The 14,460-nt window shown below is 39.6% G+C and overlaps 1 protein-coding gene across 2 annotated transcripts; it reads left to right on the plus strand.

Annotated features, from left to right (window-relative positions):
- The first annotated feature begins 1,045 nt into the window (after positions 1-1,045).
- LOC121887586 (transforming growth factor beta-1-induced transcript 1 protein-like) lies at positions 1,046-14,044 on the plus strand. 2 transcript variants are annotated; one of them, XM_042398486.1, is made up of 12 exons: positions 1,046-1,425; positions 5,673-5,723; positions 6,036-6,184; positions 6,344-6,399; positions 7,019-7,155; positions 7,238-7,319; positions 8,500-8,584; positions 9,972-10,166; positions 11,059-11,232; positions 11,345-11,426; positions 12,011-12,159; positions 13,132-14,044. In XM_042398486.1, exons 1-12 carry the CDS (start codon positions 1,413-1,415, stop codon positions 13,396-13,398), a joined length of 1,440 nt encoding a protein of 479 aa, XP_042254420.1. In that variant the 5' UTR covers positions 1,046-1,412; the 3' UTR covers positions 13,399-14,044. The 2 variants fall into 2 exon arrangements, with proteins under 2 accessions (XP_042254420.1, XP_042254421.1); XM_042398487.1 differs by lacking the exon at positions 5,673-5,723 and having other exon boundaries at positions 1,050-1,425.
- Positions 14,045-14,460: the final 416 nt, after the last annotated feature.

Genomic DNA, 14,460 nt, shown 5'->3' on the forward strand with positions numbered 1-14,460 from the left:
TTTTTAAGATAACATATTTTAGTGCCATTAATATATTTTCAGGCCAAGAAAAATGAAGGATTTTATAAATGAATACATGCAAGAAAATAAATCACCAGATTAAAAATTTTGGATTGAATTTCCAACTCGACAAAGTCAGCGCCAGGACCCCAGACCTCCAAAACCCCCAGAAGTACCAGGTTTACTTTGTGTCAGTTTCTTTTTGCTCATTACATTACTTGCAAGTTTGTTTAGGAATTTGTACCACTAATATTAAAGTAGTTATTATCAACTCAGTCCTTCATTATCAGGTAACATGATGGCCCAGTGTATAAATCTAGTTCTAATATCTATTATTCTTGTTTTTTTCACATGGTGCATTTTCCTAAATAAGTTGTGTTTCATCAAATTACGAAAAAACAAAACAAGGTCCAGAGAGTATTCCAATACAGGACTATTGGTTGGTTTCTGACACTGTAAAAATACAACAAAGCTGCCAGAGTGTGGGTGGAAACAAGGACCATTAACTGCTTAATAAAGCCATAAATTAACAGCTCCTGTACAATCATGTGGGGACATTTCTGGAAGAATTTTAAATAAAAGACAAACAGAAAACATTGAATTAAAAAATTATAACAGAACAGGTGAATTAATTAATTATTGAATTAATTATGAAAAAATACAAGATTGATAGAAAAATGTGGGCGTTTTTCAGGCCAAAATTATCAGAGGTTACTTTTTAATCCAGCCCTGTATATAGTATTGTTTATTATTATTATTATTATTATTATTATTATTATTACATTATTATTATTGTTGTTGTTATTAATGAGTCCTGTCATTTTTACTAAATTGACTTCTATTATTACATCCAATTGTCCTCATTACAAACGTCTTTTTCAAAAATGGGTGTCGGCCTGTCAGTGTTTATCCTACAGATGTTCTGTACTTCCTGTGAATGAAACATCATCAAATTACATGTTCCGATATTTTCTCACATCAATTTATATTAAGTTTAGTCGCAGCGGCGCGTTCAAATGCAGTTTGCGCGCCACTAAATCCTTAATTTTCTCTCCCAAATATGGACTAGGAATGTCTGGGATGACGTCGTGTGTCCGGGGAATGCGGGGTTTGTAACCACATATATTTAACTACGCCTTCTCCGGTCTGAGGTCCTGGTAGGCATTACACAGGAAGAGAGTCGTGTAGGAAAAAAGAAAAGAAAAAACGGGACGCCCTCCTCGTCTTCCTCCTCCTTCTCCTCCTCCTCCTCCACCTCTCTTGGCGGATAACGGTCTCCAAGAAGTCCTTCAAGACGGACGCAGACAATAGCAGCGGCACCGACACTGTCCGGCACAACTTATTAATGCTGTGCGTGTTGTTGCGCACAAGGAGGAAAACGTTGAAACGCTGAAATTATACATATATATATCATGGAGGATTTGGGTGAGTATTACTGCTGTTCTTCGTCTGAAGCGTACATGTTCAGATATCTGGAGGGGATCTTTGGGAAGGGGTGGTTTGCCCAAACAGAGGAAATAGGGTCTCTGTTTATTCTGGCAATCAGTGGAGTGCAGTTTGCTTTCCGTTTCCAATGAGGACACATACATGCCTGTAATATAAAGGGAGTTTTATTGGTGTAAACGGGTAAAAATGAGTAGCCAATCCTTAAATGTGACTGTTACAACTTCTCTGTCAGGAACTGGGCTTTCTCTATATGACATCATCCTGGTCCACAACAATACCTCTTGATGTAATGCTCCTCTTGAGATGTTGGATGGTTTTGTTATCTTTTTTTATTGTTTTTGGCAGCATTTTCTTTTACCTTTTCAACATGCACACATAGCCTACAGGTAATACAAGATCTCCACTTCTCTATGTCTAGCCCGGTGGTGTTTTCAAGCATGTCCCTGCAAATTTAATAAATTCTTTGCAAATTAGGTTTAAAGGCGGTCCACGGCGGGTTTCCTCATCCATTAATATCAACAAGTCAGGAGAGAGAGAGAAAGAGGGAGAGAGAGAAAGCGAGAAAGCCACATAATGTTTAACAGAGTGTCTTCCATTTTGAAGGCTTGGACGACATGAAATGAAAGAGTGGAGTGGATGAGCATCAGGGAGCGTGATTGTTTTTTTTTCTGTTGATAAAAGATGTTGATTCTTCTCTTTCTAAGAACAACATTATGAGAAGCTGAGTCTTCGTGTTTGGGAATAACTGTGTCAGAAAGGCCCTGAAATAGCTCAGGGCCACACTGCTATTTCAAAAAGCCACAATGAATATATAGAAAGGCCTTTTTGCCTCAGCTGCCCAAGAACTTTTCTTTTTTTTTTTTTTTCTTGAAGTCCACTTGAGATTGGGGGGGGGAGGGGGGTGGGGGAGAGATTTGTGCTTTTCGAGCGATACAAGGAGGAATGGCAAGATGTAGCCAAGCACATCTGGGCACATCTGGATCGGATTGTGCACAGTGAGACCGACTTACTGGGTGACTGACTGAGTGTTAGTCAGCCAGTGGCCATGTTTGGGACACTCAGTTTATGCAGTTGTCCGACAGCGTTGTAAGTTTATGTATTGGATCTGGCGAGGCTTTTCGGTGAGACAGACCACTCGTTAGAGAGGCCTTTAGCCAAGACAAACAAGTCGACAGGCAGCTCTAAATATGGTCATAATTCCCATTGAGAGAAGTTCAGCTCCTTATATGAGCAGTTGAGTCTGTAGGAGTGTGTGTGTGTGTGTGTGTGTGTGTGTGTGTGTGTGTGTGTGTGTATGTGTGTGTTTTAGACAGAGACACAGCAGGGAGGAGGAGGGCAAGTTGTAAATGCACAAGATTTCTCACCGCATGGTCGTAGCAGAAGTGTGAATCATCTGGGTCAGAAGTGACCACAGAGATGAGCTAAGGCATGATGAACTGGTTATGTTTAGATTCAACATGGCACCACAGATGTTTAAAACAGTATTTAACCAGAAGGAATAAGTCTAATCATTTAGTTCAAACATTTATCAAACATCTATGACATCATTCTTAAAGGGTACCAGAATCTGAGAAGCTGAAAGTTAATTTTTTCACAGTTTTGCCACCATATTATAAGAGCTGGATACCGGACGCGAAATGGCGCCTATTCAGTCCAGTAAGAATCGCTCCCCTGGCGCATACGCCAAAAAAGTTTCTAGCTTCCGGGTTTACTTCCAGGGTATACGGCCCACTGAATATGCGCTGTAGTGTTTCCCCTGCTGGCGCCACCCGTGAGTTCCCACTTGGCCCATAGACTTTACATTTTGATGATGTCACAGATTTTTAAGTTTAAGATTTTTAACTTTCCTTGGCTCGAGAAAAGTTTTACAAGTATAAAACTTCCATGGATCAAAAATTCATAATATAGAGTCATAATTGACCTTGTCAACAGTTTTACAGACGTCTCTTTTACAATGATGGTCTATGATTAAAGTTCTTTTTGGGCGGCAGGGTGATTTTTTGCTGCAATACTGCAAGTGACCACTGGGAAAAATTGGCTGCAAGGCTGAGCAGCGGCGCCGTATCCAGCTCTTATAATACATCCATGCTTGTCACAAAGTCTATTTCGTAATTTTTTTCTAAATGGAACAAATATAACAATAACACACAACTTATTTAGCATTTATAAGCACCATATTAACATTTAATAAATAATAAAAAATTATATACATGAGCCTCCATGTATGGGTGTCCACGGGAGGACTTATGGTCGACAAGTACATTAATAAACACTTATATCTGTTTACAACTACATGATAATGTGTTATAAAAAATAGCGGATGAGGGACTTACAGTGAAGTGTTACTGTTAAGGGCTTTTATTTGAAGTTTGAGGATTTGAGCACACAGTTATAGTTAGATCTTTTTAATACACAATACTCACCGCTGTAGCAATAAGTTGTTTAATCAACAGCGAACTAAACTACTTTTGAAAATCAAATAATCATTTGATAGGCAATAGTATTTTTTTAGGCAAAGATGCCAAATGTTTCCTGTTTCCAACTTCTTAAATGTGATGATTTAATGCAAAACAAGACATCTGAAGATTTGACTCATCTTTGACTGGGAAATTGTAACAGTCATTTTTCACTATTTTCTGACATTTTATAGACCAAATGATCAATTGATTAAGCAAGAAAAAAATCGGTAGATTAATAGATAATGAAAATAATTGTTAGTTGCAGCGCTAAAGGTACTTCACTGTATCAAAAAGCTCTAATTATAACCTTATCAACACAACTTACAGCTGAGGCTGATGGGAAGGTTATTTGTTTGGCAGTTATTTGGTTGTAATCCAGAAGTAATGGACAAGTTAAAATTTTGACCTAATGATGGCGTTACATGAAGTTGAAAGTTATGACCATTCATCCTGAGGGCAGACAGGAATGTCTATACCAGATTTCAAGCCAATTCATCTAACAGTTGTTGTGATACTTCACTGGATATGTGGAAATTTTGACCTATTGGTGGCACTAGTAAAATTATGGGAACACTAAAGTTTCATCCTCTTAGGACAATGAATGTCTGTATAACGTTTCATGCCAATCCATCCAATAGTTGCTGAGATATTTGAGTCTGGGCCAAAGTGTTGGACTGACCAGCTAACAGACTTGTGGCCATGCCACCAGCATGGCTTAAAAGTGATGGATAAATGGTTCAAACATCCAGTTTTTGCCACTCCGAGTGAGGTGGCACTATGAACGCAAACATGACCAAACCTACTGAGACCAAACCTAAACATCAGCAATTCCATATTCACCATGTCTTGTTTGAAAAAAATACTGCAACATTATCCACTTTTATCTAAATGCTAGTGTTCACTAACATCCAGATTAAAATCAGTTCAAATAAACACATTTGAAACATGGTGGGTGGTGTCGTTGAAGGGGTAGTTGAGCTCATCTGAGACGGCTGTTGGGGCACATCAGACAAGAAGGACCACTAATCTCTATAAAGGAGAGGTTATATCACTGATATTTTTATCTAATGGCTTGACAACTAATTCAATTAATATAGTATTGGCAATGTCAAAAGCAAAGTGAATATTTCCCTGGTAAAAATAATGAAATTTAACCAAAGCAGCAGCAGTCTGCTACAACTTAAGGGTTGTCTTATTTCATAGGGGCATATATCAACCACCACCCCTTGTAACTCTGTTCCAAGGGTCAAGGGGCACTCGAAAAAAGAGGGGTGGGAAAATAAAGAAATGGGATCGGCCTTTAGACTTTGTAATTACTCATGTTTAGCTCACTTCTTACAAACTGTGGCTCTGGCCTTTAGTCACTCATACAGGGACTTCTCAGCGCTGAATGATGTCATACAGCTGGAAAGCCTAAAAGGCTTGAGCGAGCTCAGTTTCTGGGCAGTTTCCACTTCAGCATGGAGGGAGTGTGCAGGGGGTTGGGGGGGGGGGGGGGGGTCGGAAGAGGGTTGGAGTGGACATAGATATCAGTTGCCAAACACTCTTCCTCCTCTGCTTCCTTTCCATCTATACTGGCATGTCTTGGATATAAATGCAGAAATGTTTGTGTGCTCTAATAACCATGTTGACGGGTTATCTCTGACTGTCCTGTCCCCTGACTGATTAGTGTTTTGAGGACGCTCATTGTCCTCCATGTCTTGTCTGACGTGTGGGCTGATTTTGCTGGTGCTGTGTTGGTCACACAGGCTGTCTGTCTCTCTTTAGGAGTGCCTGAACCACCTAACTACCCTCTCAGTCCTCGTATTGTTGTGTTTGGTACGTAACTGTCTGTGCATGTGTTTGTATGTGTTTCATCTCGTCTGCCACTACGTCATGTACTCGTTTGTCCTTGACTTAACCTCATCTGTTCTGTCTGTCATCCAATATGTTTCACTGCATGTTTTTAAAATCTATTCCAACTTTTATCTCTTTCAATTTGCCTTTAAAGCTTCATAAACAAACTGATAGCACCATCAGGGACATCACAAATGTAGAGATATATTATGGGCTAGTAAACTGCCTTTCATTGCGTGTTTTATAATTTTTCTTTCTCTAATTCAGTTTCTTTTCCCTGTCTCTCCCCTCCAGATGCCCTCCTTGCTGATTTGGAGAACACCGGCTCTCCTCTAGCTCGGTGCCCTGTCCTTCTCACCTCTGATCCCCCACAGAATGCTGATCCTCCCAGCCAGGACCCCGCCCAGGCCCGGCCGCCGCCACCCGCCTACACCCCACAGCAGGTAGACAAGCAGCTGCCAGGGATGCATGCATAAAATGCTGTTTCTGACTGCACTCTCCTTTGGATCATCATAACTCTGAGCTTTCTGCCCATACATATGTAATCTCTGAGAATTCCTGTACTGCTTAGCTTGATCGATCGTCTGTGTTTTGTCTCTCAGACTGTTTCTTCAGCAATGAAGACCTCCCAGAACTCCAACCCAGACAAATTATACAGGTAACCCCCTCTCAGGTTTAACCTTTTAAACATGTAGTGCACAGTTTTCCCTACAAGAATTATATAAGAGTAAAGTATGGAGTACATTTCTGCCAATATGAAAGTTTTCTTTTGCTTTTAGATTAGAGAGAAATTGCCTCAAGACAGAGCCTCTCATTGTGTCTGCATGAGGATATATGCATTCATATCTAGTTACTGTAGAAACCACTTGGAGCTGATATCAGATTAGAACCAAAAGAAATGATCAACAGCTTGTTTTTTTAATCTTTGTCATTTTTTTTCAATTATTGTCAATTGACAGCTTTTGCATTTTAAATTATATTTCACAAATGCCAGTGAGAAAGTGTTTTTAGATCTTAAACCAATGTTATGGACAACTAATGTATGTGAGTAATGGACAGGGACTAACAAAGCTAAAGATTGATGACCAAAGATTAAACCAAATATTTTAATGATTTAAAATCAGAATTTTTTTTGTAAATACTGCTTTGGCTGACCTGACTGTCTTGAGCAAGGTCTTTCTTAATCTGTCTGAATGGACCCTGCTACTTGGCTACCATCCTGCACTTTAATACACTCCTAAATGTCTCCTCACTCCGCCTGTCTATCTTTCTTACAGCACAGTGTGCAAACCGCGATCTCCACGCGCAGCAGATCCTCCTCCAGCCTTCTCCTCCTCCTCGCTGTTGGGAGGAGGTCTGAGTGAACTGGACCATCTGTTACAGGAGCTGAATGCGACCCAGTTCAACATCACAGGTTAGTTTGTGTGTGTTTACATGTGTCATATGTTTCTAACTCTGAGGTGAATATTTTCTTATGACTTTGTTTTTGTTGTCAGATGAGATCCTGGCCCAGTTCCCTTCTTCTAAGAAAGATGAGAGAGACAAGATCAAGGATAAGGCAACAACATCATCTTCCAAGTAATAAAACTAATCAATTTAATCATATCTTAAGAATCTGTAGAGTGTACTGCAAATGAGCCTCCTACACTGCAAACTACTACACTAGCTTTTAGAGGTAGAGCTACTAAGATAGTTAAACATTTTAATCATCTAACTCTTGCTATGTCCACAGAGAAAGGTTTTCTGAAGGGTTTGAAATCAGTTCTTAGCCATGGCAGCTTTGCACAGATTAAGTTGTTGTGACTTATTTCAGGTCAAGTTTAGCATCTCAAAACTAATTTGCAGTCTATATGAGAGAGAAAATGTTCTCATTAACTCTGCATGCTGCTCTGTTTTGTGCAGGTTTTACTTTTTCAAAGATAGATGGCTTGTTGAAATAGTTGCACAAGAAGAGACATCAACATACATTTTGTTAAAGGGGACATCACATGCTTTTTGTGACTCTCTTTCAGTTATATGCTGTTATAGCGTTGGATGATGTTAAATATGGTCAAAGTTCCAAAACATGAGGTGAATGTATGTAAAATGCTCCCTGCAAGTCAAAAGCCAGGGCTCTGAACGCTCCATTTGCAAAGTTACCACTACTTCCCCATTGAACGGACATCAGATTGTTCACACATGCCCACAAACAGACATCCGTTCTGTGGCCTTGGTTTCTAAGGTTGTTCCATGGGTTGTTCACATTGTCCACTCGCATATTTCAGACTTTGGCTCAAACATGCACAGATCTATTTGAGAAGTTAATATTTTGAGTAAAGAACGAGAAAAAAATGAAATCCAAGTACTATAGTTTATTTACATAACCTCAGGAACTGATGGAAGTCTGCCAAGGGGCAGCTTCCGGGAGCTAACCAATCAGAACAGAGCGGGCTCTTCGGGAGGGGGGGCCTTAAAGAGACAGGGGCTAAAACTGCCTGTTTCGGACAGAAGCTGAACTGAGGGGCTGCATAAAGAGCCAGTATAAGATAAGTAAGGAGTTTTTTGACTGTAAATCATACAAATGTATTCCAGTGGAGCCCCAGAATATAAATATAGACCTGGAAATGTGCAGAATATGCCCCCATTAACAATATCCAGTATTCACTGGCTAATTCACTGATTCCATTCTGTCTTATTTTGGATTGTATTTTAAGGTAGATCAGATGAAATTGTGTATTTTGTGGGCATGTTAAACAAAGAACTGTCTTTTGAATTCTAGCTCTGCAAAGCCTTCAGCAACATCAGCCACACTGGAATTGGACAAACTGATGGCTTCTCTGTCTGACTTCAGAGTCCAAAGCACAGTAAGTCCACAAAACCGCATGAAAAATGACACAAAGAGCTTTTACCTGTTAACTTTTCAACTATAAATCCACAATTGTGCTCAAGATGTGAGCGCTGTGTTTTTTTTTCCACCATTCGCTCCCAGTTGTTCCAGAATTTAACGCAGCTCACACCAATTCATGGTGAATTCATGAAGACATTCATTTGACCTCATGTTGACTACACTGTTGCTGTGTGGCCCGGCCACAGCAGCAGCACATGCTTCCTGGTATAAATCAGTCACCAGATATGGCCTGAAGATAGAAATTAGTCTTGGTGGAGATATTTTCCAACTACAGAAATAGCTTCGGATAGTTGGAAGTCGGTGTTATAAATCTACATTCGGTGTATAGATCTCCTTTTCACTGAGTCAATGACAAGCATGTGAGCAAAGGAAGTGGTTCCATCATTATAAGTTTGTTTGGTTCCAGTATGTAGTCCAGCTGTGGATTATAAACAAGCCTGAGAAGTTATGGGAACAGAGTTTTAAAAGTGACATTTCACCATAGGATACTCTTTACAATGATCACGATCAAGTTGTAATGTTCAGTACGCTCCAAAGTGATATTTACCCACTTTCATTAAAACTGTCTTATCGGATTTTACTTGAGTGAGTTCCTACATTTCCCAGAATTACTTCAGTGAGACAGCAGAGAACGGCAGTATGAGCTTGTATAAAGCCAGCCATTTAGTTCCTGATAGTTTGGGTTTGTGTGTAATATCCAAGTGACATCTTTCACAAAATGAACAAGTTGTGGTTGCGATATATTCCATTACACAGTATATCAGGTACTCTTAGGGGACAAATAAGTATTTCTGCCATTTGCCCTTGCAGACTGACTCTCATTGCTGTAATGTTTTTGGAATGATAAACATTTTTCTCCCATCAAACTCTTATCCTAGCTGTTATGGAAATTTCTCAATTACAATCTGACATTTCCTATTTTTGGCCAGTTATCCACAAGAATCTGAACACTTGCAGACAACAGAAGCCCAGAAATACACAATATATCACACTATTGTGTAGCTTTATTGACAGCAGATAGAAGAGAAATACAGGAAAGATGGCCAGAGAACCAAGGTGTCTGGCCAGGATCTAATACAAGGGATGTCGTAATTATATGGGATTTGTCTTAACCACTAGGTTACCAGAACAGCCATTTTACTTAATATGAAAAAATGTTGCCTTTCCAGCCTCTGAACTTCAACTCACTTATATTGTTATACACTACATAATATACACTAATCTACACAGCCAGACTATCTAAATGTCAAAAGCGTTACAGCCAGTCTTTCATGGTATTTAGTTTCAAATTGAAATCCCAAAGACAGATGTGCAATGCCTCATTTTTCTTTGCCCTCTCCCAGCCAGCTGCACCTGTCACTCCAGTGGTCACAGCACCGCAGCAGCAGCAGCAGCAGCCCGTCACCCCACCACAACCCTCATCCGGCGGCTCATTGGACAGCATGCTGGGGCTCCTCCAATCAGACCTGAGCAGACAAGGAGTTCAGACATCCTCAAAGGGAAACTGTTCAGCCTGTCAGAAGCCAGTTGTAGGACAGGTGAGTTATCAGAATCAGTTGTACTTTTCTATATTGGTTATATTGATATTAATAACCAGAGGAATAGGACTGATAAATAATGTTCATTTGATAAAAGTTTGGAATGTACAGTACAGTGCCTGCAATGGCTTTTGCAGCACATTTCACAATATATGGTAATTAAAAGTGAAATAAATTTGAAGTCTATTCAATTTGACAAAATGTTTAAAATTCAACAGTTTTACCAACCACAATTATACATTGTATATATAGAACAGCGTCCTATTGTGCAAAGACCTTGTTTGATTAAATTGTGTTCACTGGCAGCATATCCTCTTAGCACAGAGGAGAAGACAAATTGAAACTTAAAGGATAAAGCTGGTGATTTTCTATTTTTTGCTATTGTCAGCAAATCCAATGAAAAAAACCCAAACCAACAATACATTAACAAGAAGCAGTCAAAGCCTGCTAATAGCTTATTCCTCTGTGCCATAGAGCTCCACTGTTGTCCAAAAACACATCAGTGAGCCATGCAGAGGCGCTGGGTAACATTTCATTATGATGAACTGTATTTCATTTTGAGTCAAACCCATACACCATCCTGGGTCATAAATACTCACTAGCGCACCAAATCTGTGGCTGAAAATACTCCCCAACAGTGACCTTTGATAAAAAACTGCTGTTAAAGGAAAGTATTTAGCCTATTTAAAAGTTAAAATGTATTTTAGTGACATGTTAGTGACCCGTTGTTAAAGATTTACAACTTCAGAGGTCAGAAAGTATTGCGAGACAGACTAAAGTTTCCTATTGCAACTTCTAGTTTAATATTCAGCAGTATTTGGATGAGAAGTGTAATATCTTTCATGCGGAGGAGTCTGTCCATTAAGCAATTTCTGTCTGTTTCCTCATTCAGGTGGTGACGGCTCTGGGGAAGGTGTGGCACCCAGAGCACTTTGTATGCACTGAGTGTGAGACAGAGCTGGGCAGTCGCAACTTCTTTGAGAAGGACGGACGGCCGTACTGCGAGTCAGACTACTTCACCCTCTTCTCCCCCCACTGTGCACACTGCAACAAGCCCATACTAAACGTACGAGACTTGGATGTTCATGTGTGTCTGTTACGTAACACTGAGCGTATTCTCGATGAAATATCTCATCCCTCTTGAAGCCATTTGACTTTTTATTCCTCTTTTCATTTAGAAAATGGTCACTGCTCTGGACAAGAACTGGCACCCAGAGTGTTTCTGCTGCGTGAAATGCAGCCGGGCGTTTGGAGAGGAAGGTAATGGGTGGCACATATCCTGTCTGGCTCTAGAACAAAACAGTGAACAGGCAACAGGAGACTGCAGCAGACCTCATAAACACACCTCATTCTAATCAAACATAGACACATATTCAATCACTAATAATTAATTTAATCATCGACTTAACCATTAAATGATGTAGATGTATTGTTTTTCTTTTACACAAGAATTCTTCGTTTATAGTCCTAACAGATTTCTATATGAGTAACATTGCTATAAGTAGCTGCTAACCCCCCTAATAACATTTGATTTGTATCAGTTTCAAAGGAGAGTTAAATGTTTTGTCGCCTAAAATCTGTTATAAAGGCTGTTCCACATTGCCAAGAATTTGGGAGAAACACTGAATCTTTGTATTTTCTTGGCATGAAAATGGCCAAATTTAAACAAGCTCCAAGATAAAAGAAACTGTTAGCCTTTAAAAGTTCAGACCAGTGAAACCTTAAACCGTTATAAACTGATTAAATTTGTTTGAGTCACATGGAACTGGTTCAGACAGTGTTTTCATCAATTTGCATCATCCAGTCAAACGAACTGTGTAAATCTGTGACAATATCTTCCACAGGTTTCCACGACCGTGATGGCCAGCAGTACTGCCAGCAGTGCTTCTTGACTCTGTTTGCCTCCCGCTGTCAAGGCTGCAGCCAGCCCATTCTGGAAAACTACATCTCAGCGCTCAACTCTCTCTGGCACCCACAGTGCTTCGTATGTAGGGTGAGTGTTTCACTGGCGTCCATAAATACTGTTTGTTGCATTTGGCAGATGTTTGCTTGGTGTTTAGCTGCACTGGGAAAAATTCCTGAGTTTAAATCCTGGTGTGTAACATTTGCAGCTCTCGTAGCTTTTCTCTAAGTGAAAGTCACGTAGGTTTGAGACATTACAGGATATATGTTCTATATGCTTCTTATTGTCAACAAATCCCATAAAAAAGATTAAATCCACAAAGATAATTACCATGAACATGGCCATTGTAGTTTATTTTGAGTAAGTGCCAAATACACAGTCAAGGCGCTGAAAAAACTGCTAATACTAGAATAGTGCACTAAATGTGTATTAATCCGCAGCTGAAAATAGACCCCTACAACATTTGATCTATTTACTCCAGCGTTGTACCCAGCGTTTTTAACCACTGAGTCTTTTCTTAAAAAAGGAAACTATATTTGTGATCAGTTTTTCCAGATTTATGCCTTTCATAGGAAATGATAAGCTTGGGTCTGAGTGCCACAGACAAGGTAGGGAAGTAGGAAAGTATTAAGAGACAAACTGACATTGTTATTTTTGGTCTTTTCATGGTATTTGCAACAATAACAAAAACATAGACACCACCAGTAAATTAGTCATGACCTGGTATTTGTTTCATATTATCCCCAGACTGGCAGGATACATTTTGGTGGGGAAAGTTACTACAGTCAAGCTGCTTGGTAGCCAACAGATTAGGCTGCGGTTGCACTGGCCAGCTTCCATGTGTAAATGTAACATTGTGAGTGTGAGCAGGGTGTTCCTGAAAAAAGGCACTGCTCTCAGTAAAACTAGCATGTGAGAAAAGTTTTTAAAAAATTCCAGTTTCTAGAAGTAGGTTAGAACTCTAGATGAGAAAGTTGTCATTTCACATGACAGCTTTTTAATTACAGCTCTCTCAGCTGTAACTGGATCTCCCTGCTTCTCTCTTTCCCTGCTCCCCTCTAGGAGTGCTACAGCCCCTTCGTCAACGGCAGCTTCTTCGAACACGAGGGTCAGCCGCTGTGCGAGGCCCACTACCACCAGTCCCGCGGCAGCGTGTGTCAGGCCTGCCAGCAGCCGATCCTGGGCCGCTGTGTCACTGCCATGGGGGCCAAATTCCACCCACACCACCTTGTGTGTCACTTCTGTCTGAAGCCTCTGAGCAAAGGCTGCTTCAAGGAGCAGGAGAACAAGCCCTACTGCCACCCCTGCTTCATCAAACTCTTTGGTTGAGGACACAGCAGGACTTTACCGCCCCCTCTCCTCATCCTCCTTTGGGCCACCAAATGAAGAAGCTGTATGACTCTTGAGTTCTCAATTTGTGTTTTTTTTTACTGTGGGAATGAGGGTGGAGCTGGTCTCTTTCTTGGTTTTAAGAATATTAGAGTTGATAGAGGGAGCAGAATAATAAGAGAATCATCCAACCCAATTCATTTCTCTTTATTTAACAAAAGAATGGACTGCATTTAGACTGGCAGTGTGAAATAGGACTCTAGTATTGGTTAGACAGATACAAAAATGATACCAAATGACTTTGTCATGTATGTGAATCTTTTACATACTGTGTTGATTCAAATTGAATATTGAAAATTGAATTCTTTTGCCAAAGGTAGAAAAAAACAGTATACTGAGAGCATATATTGTTTCAGTGAAGGAAGGAAATCCCCTTTAATATATTTGCTTTATATTACAAAAAGTATAAGTGTCACTGCAATTGCCTTTTATATATTGTATGCTGCCTGCTATATATGTTTTGTGTAACAAACTAAGGTATCATATGTTTAATATCAGATATTTTGCATTATTCTTTCACCATTGCTCTATGCAATTTGCCAAAAACTGTTCCAAAGAATAAAATAAAGTTAAACACAAATTATTACACTGTTTCATGGGTGATTAAATCAAAGGATTAACTGTGAAAATTGAGAAAAGAGGGGGGAAAATTATGCTTTGGGAAAATGTGTTTGTTTTAAGTCCAAAAACCAATTATACCAAGCTAAGTCCTAACAAATTCAGCAGAAGAATAATAGTAACTTTGTGGGAAAAGCAACCTGGAAAAATAACTCTTTTAATTCCAGTATTAACATACAATTTTGCATTTTGCAGGATCAGGTAAGCCAGTTTAAACACGGCACTTTAGGACAATAAACATTTCAAAACACAGTCTATAAAGAACATGAAACAAAGATATGAGAATCAGCAGATGCATAATGGGTGAAGAATGAAAAGTAGATTAAAATGTGTATGAAAATAAATAAAAAGGGGAGGGAGATATTCATGACATAAAGCTAGTAG

Source organism: Thunnus maccoyii, chromosome 20 (genome assembly GCF_910596095.1).
Source record: "Thunnus maccoyii chromosome 20, fThuMac1.1, whole genome shotgun sequence".
In the NCBI taxonomy this organism is placed as follows: Eukaryota; Metazoa; Chordata; class Actinopteri; order Scombriformes; family Scombridae; genus Thunnus; species Thunnus maccoyii.